Source organism: Diadema setosum, chromosome 4, assembly GCF_964275005.1.
Source record: "Diadema setosum chromosome 4, eeDiaSeto1, whole genome shotgun sequence".
Classification (NCBI taxonomy): domain Eukaryota; kingdom Metazoa; phylum Echinodermata; class Echinoidea; order Diadematoida; family Diadematidae; genus Diadema; species Diadema setosum.
In genome coordinates, this window is record NC_092688.1 from 47,309,135 (window position 1) to 47,325,942 (window position 16,808).

The 16,808-nt window shown below is 39.8% G+C and overlaps 1 protein-coding gene across 1 annotated transcript in view; it reads left to right on the top strand.

Annotated features, from left to right (window-relative positions):
• LOC140227369 (WD repeat and SOCS box-containing protein 1-like) overlaps positions 1-15,875 on the top strand; it is a 37,577-nt gene extending 21,702 nt beyond the window's left edge. The window contains exons 3-8 of the mRNA XM_072307781.1: positions 3,344-3,624; positions 4,480-4,709; positions 6,183-6,355; positions 10,121-10,234; positions 12,384-12,494; positions 14,426-15,875. Coding sequence (XP_072163882.1) covers positions 3,344-3,624; positions 4,480-4,709; positions 6,183-6,355; positions 10,121-10,234; positions 12,384-12,494; positions 14,426-14,615 — 1,099 coding nt within the window. The 3' untranslated portion in view covers positions 14,616-15,875. The remainder of the gene's footprint in view (positions 1-3,343; positions 3,625-4,479; positions 4,710-6,182; positions 6,356-10,120; positions 10,235-12,383; positions 12,495-14,425) is intronic.
• Positions 15,876-16,808: the final 933 nt, after the last annotated feature.

Consider the following 16,808-nt stretch of genomic DNA (forward strand, 5'->3'; position numbering starts at 1 on the left):
TGATGGCTGAATAGATAAGATTGAAAAGATATTGGGAAAGGAAAGGGAACCAAAAAGACACCAGCTGCACATGCTATGAATAAAAACTGTTAGGCCATGGAGCCATTGTTGTTGCACCAGGGAGGTGGAAGAAAGATGGAGATGGCACTCTGAGAGCTTCCCTCAGAGAAAAAATCAAGTGGTCTTACACCGATTAACGTCTTGAAATCCAACCCTCATTCTGTGATAAATATGTCAAAATATAGCCTTATCGGTCCACCCATCACCCTCCGGCGCATTAGAGTGACGCAACATGATCTCCTTTCCAGGCCTTTCATAAACACACGCTCGTAAAAATCGGGCTTTGAAGCGATGCGTGGCACCGACAATATGACGTCATATTCAAAATTTTGGCAGTCTATTACATTCAGTGAAAGACGTCCCCCTTCGAAAGCTACAACTTATGGCTCAAGAATTGGGTAGCGTGGTATGTCTATACCTTTCGCTGGTTCAGCAGACTGTGCTGAGGAGATTGCCGTTTGAACCAGCGAAATCGGTACACAAACAACGGAGTTACTGAGCAGTAAGTTTTGTGCGCTAGAGATGTCATCATATTGTTTCTGTATCGATTATGAGAAATCCCGCACATTTCCGCAATTTTTTTATAGTTAGAGAGGTAGGCCTGACCTTGATCTTCAAAATGATATAAGTTACATGAGCGTGTTCGGGCGTGTTTTCAAACAGTTCGAGTGTAAAAGTAGTGCTTCATAGAGACCGAGGCGTTTTTTTTTTTTTTCGTCTGCACCCGAGCGAGCTGGGGCTTTTCAGCGTACTCGTCGGGTTGTTGTAGGGCCGCCGCGTAGGCGTCGGGACAGCGTTCATTGCCGTTGTTTCGGTGAATTTGAGTTACTAGTAAATACATATGTATTGGAATGGAAAGTTGAGTGTTAAAAAGTGTAAATTAGACATATCAGCCTTGATTATAATAATTTTCCGTAGAGAATTAAAGATGATATCTATAAAAGCCTAGATGTATGATGCTGTAAGTATATTTTAGGGGGAAAAACAGAGCTTAGTATACAGTGTTTCGCCTCACTCTCCCTCGATCATTCATCGGTAAATACCGGTAATCGGCTTGACTCTACCCCATGCTAACGTTACAAAAAATTGAATTAAAAAGTAGTAGAGTACACCTCTGGAGCTAGTAGAATCTAACGTTTAACAGTGGTTAGATTAGTTTGTGAAATACTAGAGTCTACTAGCTAGGACTAACGTTAGGTATGCTTTTGCTAGGCAGCGTACCTGAGGTGACGCTGCGCTATTAAACAGTGTCCTGAGCCTTGCCCTTGCCTTGGCCTCCAATTTCCAAGCCAAGGCCCAACTAACTTTCTGAGTTTCAGTTTCAATTGCAAATCAAATTTCGTTAAGTTGCTGTGTCAATGTGATTTTGAATTTGCTAAAAGCAATTCCTCCTCAACAAACTCGTCTCCGTCAAAATCACAATCACCAGAACCACCACCACTGCTTACACCACTGCTTCACAGAATACACTCTATGAGTTCTGTGCTTACTGTACACCGTAGGAAGCCATTTTATTCCCCGACCACAATGCACTTCGCGTCGTGATTTCCGCCACAAGATTTACGACTTGTAGTGCGCCGAGCGTGAGTAATGGGATTACGGGAGGGGAAAAAAAACGCTGTCGGGGCCTGTCGGGGCCACGCATGACTTCAAAGGAAACTCAGAAGAGCACACTCCATCTTTCTTCCACCTCCCTGGTTGCACACTGCATTTTGGTTTACCTGGTCTTTATACTTAAAGAAACCTAGTAATCCCTGTACAAAGTTTATGGGTATTTACTAGTTTGAAGCTCACAGGTAATATATTTCATTATTGCACATGAGTTTGGCTGTACTCCAAAACAATCTCTAGCAAGAATGTGAAATTCTGTATCCTTTTCTTTAATCAGACTTTATTTGCAAGTAAACGTTCTCATGTTGTGTATCTATTTGTGTTTATCAAGTCAGTACTTTAATGTCACATTACATGTAAATGCATTCTGACAAAGTGCCCAATTTCTTAGAGCTTTACTCTGCATGATGTACATTATTTGTACATGTAATGGGTTTGATGATTATACTTGGGAGAGTGTTAAATGTGGGACATACTTGTCATCATACAATGTAGCTTATATATTTTTGTTTCATTTGTCTGGTTTTAATTTTGCTTAAACAACATGTTGCAGTTACATAGTTTCTTTTCTATTAAAGATTATTTGCATTTGTGAACTCTGTGTGTGATATCATATGAGGGATATGTTTGTCCCTTGGCAGCATGCAAAGCAGTGTACGTACATGTAGTACTTGTAGTTGTTCTTATAATGTTCTGTGATGGGGGGGGGGGGGGGGTCAGATCCACTACCCTGGTGATAAAATGCTGAGTCATTTGATAAAATACATGTCTTGTAGTATGTTGTACAGCTGTACGTGTACAATGTAGTGTCTGTGTCACATGTGAACAATGTGCACTTTTCATGAGCATTACTACTTTTGTAGCTGGCTTAGTACAGTTGTATTCTTTGATGAAGCAAAAAAAAAAAAAGAAGAGTTTGGCTCTCATGACATTCCTTTTTTTTAATGAAAGAAAAAAAGAGAAAAGTGAAAACTCACTATTATACAGTTTTACTTTTATATGAGCCATTTGAGAAGTGAGCCTTTGTAAATCATTTTATCAGATTGTGTGATTTTGCTAGTACTGGTGACCATACATTGTATGATCATGGCACACAAAATGGGGAAACATGTTGCTGTAGAATCAGTGTAGTAAATATGTAAGTCTGAACAGGAGAAAAAACTGTGTGACAATTTGACTGATTTATTGATGCACTTCATGTCCTTGATATGAGTGGGTAATAGAACATTTCTTCTTCTTTTTTTCATTGCAACTTTCACATTTTTACTGAGCACTGTAATTGCAGCTGATTTTGTACTGGTATTTCATTGTGTTGAAGCCTTGCTTGTTGCAATCCTGGTCATAAAACATGGAACATTTTGTGAGAGAGAGATATAGTGGTAGGCAGGTACTGTAGTTTCTAGATGTTCTAGTCTAAAGAAACTTATGTAGTCCAGTGAGAGTACTGTGGTGCAGTGGATCGCACCCTGGGCAGAAGGTTTAGGATTCAACTCTTGCCCGTGGCAATGCTAGGGTAACACTAATGGTAAATGATAAAGTCCTGAGGGGGAGAATGCTATCACATACAGTGTACACGTGTAAGTGGTCTCTCTACTTTTGCGACACCATGTTATTTATGTCCTATGGATAATTTCTGTCTTTCTTTCCTTTCATTCCTACATTGGCAATGCAGAGCTAATTCAGTCCAGGCAGATAACAATGCTCATCATGGCAACCCAGATCAACCTCCACACGACCATTCCCACAGTCAGCCAGAGATCCTCCGAAAGACGGTGACCATCAACTGCAAGGACCTGGTCTGGTCCCTGGCCTTCGGCTGGTCTGTGCCGGAGAAGAAGTCGCAGCGCAGCAGCCACTCCTACCGGCTCTTCGGCTACCTTGAGCAGGACGATGACTTGGTCCTAGCCATCGGACTCAAGAGTGGACACATCAAGACGTACAATGTCAGGAAAGGTAGGATAGAAAATACTGTGAGACCAGAAATTTTTTGTGTGGCTGAAACTTTCGCAAAGTTCACTTGGAGCCAGGATTTGTGAAAAGAAACTGCATGCATGCAGAAGTTCTTGTCTACACAATGCATTGAATGCCAGTGGCATGTTTGTGAAAGTTTCATTCCGCGAAAAAGGCTTCTGGCTCTATTTCGCTAAAGTTTCATGCCACAAATGTTTCTTGTTTTACAGCATAAGATGATGGCTGAAGAAGAGTTACTGTAAAAGTGGAAATTTTCACACATTTCGTGCAGCTAGAAACTAGCGAGAAAATAAAAGCACATGAATATTTTTACTTGACATATGTTCCAGTAGTTGAGGTCTTCATGCCACAAAATTAAAAACATGCGAAACTCTTCTTACCCGGCGGAGCGTGAAAAAATTGGTTGCGCGAAAATATCCACTTTCACAGTAACTCTTCTTCCGCCACCATCCTATGCTGTACATTAAACCAGAAACATTTGTGGGACAGTCGGAGTGGCGCCAGTGTTAAGCATTGCCTAATATATTTAAGTATAAATGGGTACATCCTCATGTGAGTGAGTTTAACTAGTGATTAAAGCTTGAGACTGGATATTCATCTCTTTTTTAATAAGTGAGCTAACAGATGAAATTCTTGCCTTTATACTTTAGTTTAGTGAAGAAATTTTGTCAGAACCACAGTACTCATTTAAGATAGCTGTGAGAGTATTTAGTACGATCTTAATTTGCAGGCTTTCCCAAATGTACACTGCGCGTGATTTAGACACATGCGTGCAAAATTTATGCATTTTTTAATGAAGGAGGAATATCTTGGTACTTGTGATTTTTCATTGGCCAGGCGAGAATCTGCTGTTAATGGATCACAGGGGACTGGTGCGGGACATCCAGTTCTTGCCAGACGGCAGCCTCAACCTGGTCTCGGCCAGCCAGGATGGTACCCTCAAGATCTGGGACCTCAAGGACGATGGTAACATGGTGGCTACACTGAAGGGTCATCCACACGGTGTCCAGGGGTGCGCCATATCACCCGACGCCAGCATACTCGCCTCCGTGGGGGAGCAGCGTTCAGTGAGTTGATTAACCCTTTCATTTTCATCTATTACAGAAGCTGTTTAGATGTGATGCAGTAGTAATTACACATGGTAAGGAAAGAGTTAAAGGTGTGGGAGAGTTACCAGCAAATGTGTCAGCTCCCTGTAAAGCTGTAAAGCTGGTTGTTGTGTTACGGTGGTCCTTAACAAGTTGCTGGATCATATTACCTTTTCACCATTAGGACCTACTACAGGTGAGAGAAAATACTTTGTATTCATTGCAATAGTCATTTTTTTTTTTTTTTTTGACAGACACTGGCTTTTGAAAATACAATTTGTATTGTTGCAGAATACAGCTATTATACACTGCAGATGATGGTGTTGTGGTCAAGTGATTTCAAACAGGCAAATATTAGGGGTCAGTGATTCAGCCTCCCAATCTGCTCATCTCTGATGAAAAAAAAAATCTACCCCCCCCCCCCAAAAAAAAAAAGAAAGAAAAAAGAATAAAAGAATAGTCTCCCAGGTTGATGTTGCTTTGGCAAAGTAAGGAACTTTGTGAGGCTGTTTGGCATGTGAAGCTAGGCTGTCTTGTAATTGATGTGTGTAGCAGCTCTGTTAATACTATTGACATATTTAGTACTTCGTAAGATGTTTTGTTTTGTGAAAGACAGCAGGCCTCTTCATGTTTGAAGGATGGGTTGGGGAAAAACAAAACAAAAACTAGTGTGCCTCAAAGTGTGGCCCATTCTCTTCCTGTATGTGCTGCTGATGCCAGCGTAAAGTGCGAAAAACATTTTGTGGTTTTCCTTTCACTTTCCAAGCCCCCAGGATGTGGTCTGCCATTTTACAGTGACATATGTCATTTCTTTTAATAAAGTGTTACAGACACAGTGACTGCATAGTGCATAGCAGGTTGAGTATAGGTTAAAGCCGTTGTCTGTGTGTTGCAAGCATTTACTTTTACCAATGTTAGATATGTGGAAAGCAATGATGGGGGTAGATCACATGATCTGTGAAGAGCATCCTAGTTCAGAGATGCCAATTCTTACTATTTTTGCTCTATTTTGTACTTTTTTTTTTCCAGAAAATGCTGCAGGATTCATGAAAAATATTGTTTTCCCTAAATTGTATTACTTGTCTATATAGCAGGACATGAAAATATATATGTTCCATCAGTAATAGGCCTTTTTAGCCTCTGAATGCTGCAGGGCTGTGTACAAAGTTGTTGATGTTGTGCCTGCTAGTTCAGTAGGAGGAATTCAACGACATCCATTTATTGGATTTTTCATGTGAAGTTGTAAAAGTGTGGTATGACAGAATGATCACTATCAAGTCTGATATATGAAAATGTGTGTCATGATATCAACTTTTGAATGGCTTATTTGAACCCTGCTGCACGTATGACCATCAATCCCTACTGGTTTATATAATAATACTTATTTAATTCCATGTCAATGTAAAATAGCTGAGATCTTAATACTAAACTTACAATCTTTCCTGCATCTAGGTGATCATCTGGAACCTCAAGACGTACAAAATGCTGCGTAAGCTCCAAGGCCACCACAACAACGTAACATCGTGCGAGTTCTCTGTCGATGGGGCGTGTCTGGCCACGGCGTCGTACGACACCCGAGTCATCATGTGGGACCCATATACAGGAGAGATGCTGAGCCAATATAGGTAAGATAGAGGGCGACAGACAACTTTTTACCGCTCCATTTTGTGATTTCGTGGAGTAAATTTTTTTGCAGCATAAAAATAACTGGACAAATCAATTTGTAGTGTACACAAATTTAGGGCATGAAATCTGTTAAAGAGATATGGGTTAAAGAGATATGGGTATGCTATGGTTTTGAAGATTAACCAATTCTTTGTACGAGATATGCACTTGCGGTAGACTTACTGCTTGAAAAGTTATAACCAGCATCATATCAGGGTCGTCATCGTGTATAAATGCACATTGTCATTTGACCCTGAAAAAGGTTTAATTTAGCTGAAAGAGGGCAAATCCAGTATTTGGGGCAGCAAACGTCCTGTGCTAATGGCCTGGGTTAATGGGGGGATGACTTTCACCTTGTGAATTATCAACTAGAATTGTTCTACTGGAAATGTGTGAGAAGGGAAAAAATGACATCACCATGTTTCTTAGAAAAGACATTTTGCACGTAGTGCAAGAAAATCAAAAACTTGAAAAAAGAATGAATATGAGTGAATCCGTAGACCATGTGAAGGAAGTGTGGTCAGGGTTAAACGAGCGGTTAGGAAAGTTTTAACCTTGATTCCTTGCATAGTAGTGCTTCCTTTCTGTCGTAACTATCACCAATCCCATCCGGCCTGGGCATGAGATAACAGGTTTGACAGACTGCTACATAAATCACCACCAGGATCAAGAGTTGGAGTATGTTGAGCTGGGGGGAAAAAAAAATTCTTCAAGTTGTCTTTTTCTGGAATCCCTCCACATTTTCCGAAACTTCTGGTGTAGACCAAATTACCCACCTGTAAAATTCCAAATCAAGGACTCTATGGGATCAGAAGTTCCCCCCTGAATAGCATTCATGAGGATACTCAAGCGTAAGTGATCTTAATCTGCCATGCATACCTTGCCATCTTAATAACCCAATGTGGGCTGAAAGGAACTGTGGCTCCAGCATCATTGGTTGTCTTCAGGTTTTGGACCAGTTGTGGTTTGGGCAGCATTCATGCATGAGGAAATGTTCTAGAAAGGATATTGCCCCACTTGATAAGAGCTTGCGTAATCCACAATCTTTACTTTTGCGAGTGTGAATGCAGTTCCATCCAGTTTGTGAAGTCCATCACAGACGAGACAACCGTGTAAACAGTAGAAAAAAAGTAATAATAATGTTAAAGATAAATAAATTGATATGAAAAAATAACTGAATTATAGAAATATATGAGCAAAAAATGATGAAATATTGTACTTCTTAAGATACTTTTTGTGCAATTTATAAAGAGTCTTTCATACTTCTTTCACCTTGGGGTGAACAAAGAGAAAAATTAGTTGTGGTGTGATGGTATACAAATGATGCACAGGATAGAGTGCGTTAGTGGAGGTGTAGCGCACTCGAGGGTATTTACAATTGTGAAACATGCACGAGGCGAAGCCGAGTGCATGTTGCACTACATTGTAAATACCCGAGAGTGAGCTGCGTCTCCACTAACGCCACAAAATAATCCTGTGCATCATTTGTTTTATAAAATGGGTCGAAAACTAACAACATTTTTCACGTACCTTTGTGGATCAAGATGTCCGAAGATGTTCGTCCCAAACATGTCGCACTCGGAAATCCCGCACATATAAGTACCGTACGTATAAGAGTATATACGTACGCCACACATGTTATGCACACAAGAAAGGCCGGCCGGCAGCCCGAACTAGAAGTTGTTTACAGGATTGACAGCGCGTATAGTAGCGCGCGACGCACTTGTAACAACTGATTGAGTGCGCACTGCTAGTGCAAACATTGTGACGTCGGCCGTGGATGTTAGTGAGAAAATACAAGCACACGTGACTCATTTCAGCGCTTCCAATTGGCTACATTCTTGAACCCATTTTATAATAGGTACTACTCAAGAGATGCACAGTCTATCTCTGGACAGTCTTTCTGTGATTACTCAAAAACATTGAATAAAGGAACAAACTGGGGTCGAGTAGGGTACATATTTTCTCAGGTCCTCCTAGTGGCATTCTTGCCTTTCCGATCCGTATGCAATCCGTGAGCAATTTAGAAAAGTAAATGCAAAACAGGAAACGTTGTTTAATCTCTGCAGAATGAAGTGCAAATTCCTTTGGCAGAAAGCTTAGTTAAGCTTTTATCAGAGACAGTATATCATTAATAGATATGCCTACAAAGCTGATAGCTTTTCTTGTTATGTGCCTATCATATTTTCTTTCCTTTTATCTTTTTTTAAAGCTGCTTTAGTGCCTGGAACCATGTCAATCCTGACATGATTTCCATGATGGACACATGAAGATCAAACAAAATGGCATTGAAGTTTAATCTACCATTTAATCATTATTTGAATCGGGAGTTATTGCGCAATGTTTACTTCTGGTAAAAGTACACATTGCATTTACTTGGACCTTGTCAGTGTGCCAAGATGGTACATCAGGGCAACATAAGATGCTACATTGTGAGATGTTATCTTAGTGTTTGAGTAACCTCTTTCATTAATGAGGTCTGTATGAGAGGCATAGCAAATAGAGTTTGCTCATCCCATTTGCTTCATAGTGACACTCTTCTGTTCAGGAAATATTCGCCAGTGTTTGTTGTCATTGTTTGTTTGTTTGTTTGTTTGTTTGTTTTTTTCATTAAGAACATGCAAACATGGACACAAAGTGTTTTCAACATGTACTTGAATTTCTCAACATTTCTGATGATTCTTAAAGCAGTCATATGCACTTTTGTTTCAAATGCCTTATTTTGAAAATGTTTGGACATCTTATCCTTTGTGTGATAAAGGTTAGGAATGCCAAAGATAATCTCTCAAAGTCACCTATGTTTGTAGGAAAAACAAACAAACTGATGAATGCATTACAATGTATTGTCCTAACTAGCCAGTAATCAGATTCTATTTACTGTCTGGTGGCCTTGCAGACTCAGTATGGGTGTGGCACATTGTGTATACAAGAACCTGTTAGCAATTCAGCATGTTTGCACAAGCTCTGCTTTGCCTTAACCCTATTCTAGCTAGGGGGGGGGGGGGGGAGGGGGGATTTGACCCCCCCTTGACACTTCACGGCACAATTTTGCAACGTGCAAAGATTTTGCTGCGTCATTTCAAGACTTTTTTCATTGAAGTCTCCCGCATATTTTGAGACCAATTTTGAGCCGTCCGGGTACACCGTTCTGAAGTTACGTAATGTTTTGCATATATGCATGTCAGCCCGAAAACAGCCCAAATTTATGATATCGTGTGCAAATCCAGTGCAAATTGTTTTTTTTTTTTTTTTGTTAAATTGACATAAATTAGATTATTTCAACTTTAAATCATTGAAATTATTCAATTCTAATGTAGATAAGCTTGAAAGAGTGCCTGCAACAAATTTTGGAAAAAAGAAAAGAAAAGAAAAGAAAAGGTTGAAAAAACAATAAAATACATAAGAAATTAACTAAACAATAAAAACAAAAGAAATTGATTTTGATTGTACTATTTTTTTTTTACAAGAAAATTGTTTTATGTGTCTTGAGGAATTCTGACACACAAATTTAGCAATCCTTCAGTCTCTTTAATGGAGTTACAGGTGAAAATATGCATAATGTGCATATCTGCATATGCACAAATTGACCCCCCTCAGTAAAAACTTGGTCTCAAATAGCCCAGTTAATATAGGGGTAAAGAAAGAAACAGTATCTTAGAGTTTATGTTAGCTGGTGCTTATGTGCCATATTTGTTTTTTTCTCGTGCATTCATTTTTATTCCCAGCCACATCTTCCCAGCCTTGAGTCCGATCTATGCCGGGGGATCAAACAGTCACTACATCCGAGATATCGCCTTCTCCTCCGACGGACTCCACTTTGCTACCGTGTGTGACGACAAGTGAGTACCCCTGACCTTCTGGTTCTGACCAGTTGTCTGGCATCTGTCCTGCTTGTGCGGTCAGGTTTCTGAGCATCCAGAGGAAGACTCTTTCCACAGAAAATTTTTTTGCTGCTCAGTGGATTTTTTTTTTTATGGCACCAGACAAACACTCCCTTTTCCATGGACATACCAAGGCTAGGAACTTTTCCTGAAAGTGATTTAGAGTGTGATTCAAAGCTGTGGGCTTGCCGTTTCCTCTCAGCAAGAGTCGCAAAGCTGAAGATAAGACTAACCCCACTTTGACCTTCCCTAGAGTCCCACAGATAACTCTTTCTGGGCAACCTTTGTGGCAGTCACATGCCCTGTAGAAATCTTGTCTCTTATGATGTAGCCTTTTGACAAGACCTCGTGGCTGAAGTTTGGAGAAGAGACTAACTGGGAGGGAATAAGTGAATGCAAGAATGAGTGGCACAGCCACCACTCGCAATGCTGTGTGTGATGTGTTAGTCTCATTCCTCAGCCACTATGCCTTGTGAAAAGGCTAACATCTGACACTACCCCACACTTAACGATATTCCTAGCTTTGTTTATGCATGGTGCCTCATTAATCAATTTCTTTGAACCATAGACTTTTGGCCCCTTTCATAGTTGCACAAATCCACATGAAAAACAACTACTGAGCAAAGCATACGAAAATGACAGAAAGAAGTTCAACTTCGTAAGATAAATGTGGCAATGCCTTATTTTCAGTAGAGAGTTGGCATGTGTTTCACAACCACAAACCCCTCTTACTGACACACACACACACACACACACACACTCACTCACACACACACCCACATACTGTACATACCATGGTCATTTTTTTTTTTTTTTGTCTCATGCAGTGATTAGAATTGTACATACATTTTGTCATACAGTGACATGTCATCATAGTCTTGCTAGGTTGCATAATTCTCGGTATCACCATTACCTACGTGCAATCTTCCTTTCTCACTCTCTTTCTCTATTTTCCTCTGTCAATTCATCCTCTCTCCCTTCTCTTTCTCTATCCCGTTCTTTCTCTTTCTAACTTATTTCTCTCCCTCCCCTTTTCTTTCATTGATTACAGTCTGTACAGTGTGCAATATTAAATGGGTTAGTCAAATACCGGTTAGTGATTGGCTAAATACAGTCACGTGATGGAGGCACATTGGTTATGTTCGCCCATGGGCAGAACATTTTTGTAATGTTTTCCCATGGGAAAACATTTTCACGTAACAAATGACAAATGATACCAAACGATTGAACGATCATATTTTTCCCGCAATCGATAGGATAAATTTGCCTATTTGACTAACCCATATAATATAACAGATGATGACTTTTGTTGTCGGGAACATGTACCAAATGTTCCACCCTCAGGGTTTGAAATGCTATTTCAGGAGGCTATGAGTCCCTCAATAGCATTTCAAACCCTTTGGGTGGAACATTCGGTATGTTCCCTCCCCCGCCAGTCATCATCTATATAATGTTGTTGATTTGTCAGAAAAGAATGTGCACTAGAGCCAGTCAAATCAGGGTACCACCAGTAATGCACAACTGCCTCCCGGCCAGCCCTGTTTCAGATGCATTGTGGGATAGCTTGGTAGCAAAGTTGGATCCTGTTTGGGCTGTATCTCGCTTGCCAGACAAGTATACAAGCATTGTTTGTGCCACGTAACCATGAGTAGTCGGGGAAGGTGCACTGCACATGGTAGAGCTTGCAAACCCATCTATTAAAGCAAAGTCATGTCTTTTATTCCGAGGGTATTTTGGAAGATTTCTTTGCTTGTCATCATATGACAGCACATTGCAGCTTTGCAGTGTTGACCCATGACTTCAATGGCCTCAAATTAGTCAAACTGAGAAAGTGTAAACTCTTGTAATGACAATCGAAATTGAGGAAAAGAGTAGTAATGAATTAAATGCAATCAATTGCATTGCTTCGTATGTGGAAGAAAAAGCAAGTTAGACAACAGGCAGTGACAATGCTACATAGCTACCCCACAGTGCATCTGTAACAGGGGTCTACAGTGGTGCTTTGCATATTGGCGGCACCCCACCCAAATTATCTAGTGCTTCTAAAGTCATTGGAATTACCTACTTTCATGATCTTTCCTCACTTTCCTTTTCATGCAATATGCAGCTATGTACGGGTGTGGTTATTGGAGGACAACTCTGACCCGGTCCTAGTGTCCCCTCTCTCGGACGCCATCAGCTGTTCCTTCTCTCCCGATGGGTCAGTCCTGGCCGCAGGGTAAGAGACATAGCCGCTTTGCTTTGTGCTTGGACAGGACCCACTCATGGTCAGTGTGGTGTGATCTGATCAAGAGGACATCACAACATTTTACATGTGACCAGTCACCAGTTTTTGCTAGATATCATCACATGTGTCAGGAAATATTTGAGATCACTCTCAAACTAGAGCTTCCGCTCTATATCATGTCTTTTGTTCTAATATAGCTTGTCGAGATGTTTGTACCAGTCACAAATTTATTTGCGGATCAAAGAGTGTAAGAAAAGATAAATAAAGCACACACACAAAACAGAAAAAGAGAAGATATGTGTTCTACTTAAATTGTTTGCTATTGTATGTGATAAGGAGATCACAGTGTACCGCTGAGAATATGAACAGGTTGTTTTGCTCATTGCTTAAAAATGAGAGGATACTGATTAAGAAAAAGATGTTGTTGTGTTTTAAGGAAAGAAGAGAGAAAAAAAAAATGGGGCCGTATTAAACAAATAATTTGCCCCAGACAATACTGACATAAATCAAACATAATAAATCTTAAAGATATCAAACAAGAATTTTAGATTATACCATATAATGTCTCCACAAGGGAGGATATAAAGTCTCCACGAGGAGCTCATAACGTCTCCACGAGGGAGCTCGTATTGGAAGTCTCCGCAAAGGGACCTCCAAGAAAAAGAAGCTCAAACTATTCGTATTCTGATATTATGGTGATCACGATCAAAATGTGAGAGCTCTGCCCAAATTTTGACAGGAACAGGTCTCACAGGTCGCCATTAGTTTGGGTAGCGGTACTTATTTTTAGAATTAGGTTTTACAGTGTGTTTGCTTCTATGGGTTTGCCGAGCAGTAAATTTCATTTACATGGCATTATATCTATGTTGTGCACACTAAATATCAACCAAAACATCATAAATTTATGACAATGTGCACTAGAGTATTTACACACTAGTGTAGGTATGTTGGACTAAACATGTTGTTTGCCTGAGATAACAACTCTCTTTGTTGTTTATGTAAATGTATGAGCACGTTCATGAAAAATGGGTTCTGAAATGTTACCTTTTAACAATCATAAATATCTCAGTCCAATTGTTCAAGGACATCATAGGCTTAAAGTTGCTCATGCCGTGAAACCAGTAAATCAGCTCAGCTGGTAAAGTTCATCACAGACTTGTCTCAAGACAAATTTTTAGAAAATCTCTATCTCTATATTATTTTCTTTTTTCTAGGCTATTAAGTAGATTGCTCGGTATTTCACTTCAGTAATTTGTCAATCCAAAGTAAAGTAAATTGTAAGTCAAATACTCAATTCATCAGATTTTAGAATACCAATTTTAAAAAAGAAAAAAGAAATTGGTCAATTCCTGAGTTTCCGATGTAAGTATTGCACTGAATACTGGGTTTGGATTTAGTTTTGTTGGGCCTTAAAGGGATGGTACATTTACAGTTGAGATGGAGCTTCAGTTTTCCAATTTCTTTTGATGATAATTTTTTTTTTCTTTTTATAGAGATAACGAGAAACCTCTTATGAAATATGAAAGAGCATATAATTCTGAGAGGAATTCAAAGTTTATTTGATGAAAATTGGTATTGAAATCGCTGAGACATCTAAAACAAAATGATCCTAAGAAAAGTTGGGACCCACCTTATTTTAAGATCACTTTGTTTTACTCTATTTTTAGATATTCAGCCATGTCAAAACCGATTTTCATCAAGTAAACTTTGAATTCCTCTAAATAGGATTGTATGCTCTTTAACATTTCATAAAGTGGTTTCTAAGTATCTTGCAAAAGGTTAACAGCTGAATCCATACCTCAACCAATATGATACCATCCCTATGAGGGTCATATTTGTATTTCATGATTTTTTTAACACCCATTCTCAAAAGGTCTGTCCTTAAGTTCTTATCGCCCATTTTTTGTTTGTGTCTTGAACAGGACTAGAAAGGGCTCGGTTCAATTCATTGCCATCCCCCGCAGCGTCAAAAGTCTCAAGCACCTGTGCCGCCTGGCCTTCCGTCGTTCCTTCCCCGACTCCACCAAGCTCTCCCGCATTGCCCTGCCCAATGTTTTGCGCGCCTTCATCTCCTACAGAAATCTCCCCACTGAAACCTGGAGCGAGGACTAGAGGGAGAAACTCTTAAGCCTTGGAGAAGATGACACATCATAAAAGAAAGAGAAATGGACATAGTAAAGGGAGAGATAAAATAGATATTGGATGTGTGAATGACATAATAATGCAAGGAAGAGGGATAGAGGAAGATATAGATATATATTTATATGATGAGAAAGAGTGAGTGTGAGAGAGAGAGAGTTATAGAGGGTGAGAGAGAGAGATACTGTGATTTGAGAGAGAGAGATTATGTGTGAGAGAAAAAGCAAATATTGAGTAAGGACAAGTACATTGTGACCATCTGTGCTATGAGATGATTTGAATACCACATATTGCTGTCCACTCCTGGTGCAGACCAAGTTTCCTTTTGTTGTGTGTGGATGGTAACCATGGCAATAAGGAGATGCCCCGCCCTGTGCTGTACCGATTATACCGTGTGTGATACTGGGCATCATCGTGTGTTCATCATGCGTTCTTCGCATTGTAGGGAGCTTGGTTAGCGGGCGTGGTGGGATCCCGGCGAGCGGGTGTGATGTAATCGCGGCAACGCTATGAACGTCATATTGAATGCCAACCCCGTTGTTGGGAGAGATGCTGGTTAGGCATCACAGTGGATGATTCTTCAGAAGAGGAATGCACAAGCCTGGCAAGGGGGGGAAAACCCCAAACATTGTCACACGAGGGCGATGTGTTACTCTGCAAAGGTGTGTAGATAACGTACCAGTAATTCCTACCTACAAGGATACGAGTATGTATCCAGTCTGTATTATCTTCATGAGTGGACACTAATAACTTACTGAAGAACATACCCAGTAACTTTCATTTTATGATCAGGTATGTCTAACTCTACTTCACTATGCCTTATCTTCATATCTGGTGTGCTCTTGTTTTCCTTTTTATGTTGTCCAAGACTGTCAATTGAACTTTTATGACTCATGTGGAGTGTTTGTGCTTCGATAATATTGTGGTTCTCTCTGAGAGACAGGCAGTATAAACACTATTGGCTATATGAGAATTTTGGTAGGGTTTGTATTTTAAAGGATGCTGTTCTTGTGTGTTACATCTGAAGAACTGTAGAAGGAAATCACTTCAGTTGAATGAATTTGGAGCCCCCCCCCCCCATTTTATTTTTTCATGCATATGAGTATTCTATTATTGTAATCCTTATTTTAGTTTCCAGTAATTCTAATGTATTTCAGAATGCACCTTGATGTATTTTCCCCCCAGACCACAGTAAGCTACTTTCCCATAAACTGATCCTCAGAGAGAGAGAGAGAGCTAACAATAGCTTGTGAAGGTATAAAAAAGCCTTTTTTATTCACAAAGATTTGACTTAAAACCAAAGATATGAACCTGCCCATGTTATGAAACTGGTTTTTTGTTTGTACTTCACTACCACCCCCCTTACACAAGGAAGAGTCATCCTGTCTATTTATCTCAAATCCCAACATCTTGCTTGATCCTTTTGTGGTCCCAGATTTTGTGTGCCAACCATGTCTTCTTTAAGAAGCAAGGATAAAAAAAAAGAATCAAATATAAATGGTATGTAATTGTTTATTAGCTTTAAAGCAGAAAAACCAAGAACTTGGTGTATTGTGAGGGCATCAGAAGTATTATTGAAATGGCCATGAATGACATTTGGTTTCTATATTGAAAAGATGATTTCACAAAGAATTATTCACAGAATGCAGATTGGGCAGGTGGAATGTTTCAGAAGTGAGATATTTTACTTACAAAGGATGTGGTGGAAGTTTTCTGGGATAATTTTTTTTTTTTTTTTTTGGATAATATGTGTGATCTCATGTGATCTAATGTGTGTGATCTCAGACGTTGTGATGATGTCCATGCTTACCCAGTGTGTGGCATGAAAGAGCAATTGTTGCAGTATTGTTTGCTCGTTAATCCTGATTCAGATGCATAAGATATAGATCTGTAGGAATTCAATAGAAATTCAACTTGAGCCAGTAGGGAACTTTAGATCTGCAACGCGAACGCAATGGCGACACCTCCTCCCTGGTCGGACAATGGAAACGGATGTCTCGCGCATGTACAAAACACCATTTTTAGCCTGATAGTGTCATTGTAGCGTTCGCATCGCTGATCTAAAGCTCGCTAATAGCAGAGTATTGAATGATACATCATGTTATCTAAATCACATCACAACTTTGTCACAATACTTTGTAGTGTCCGCAAAGATATGGTCAGGAG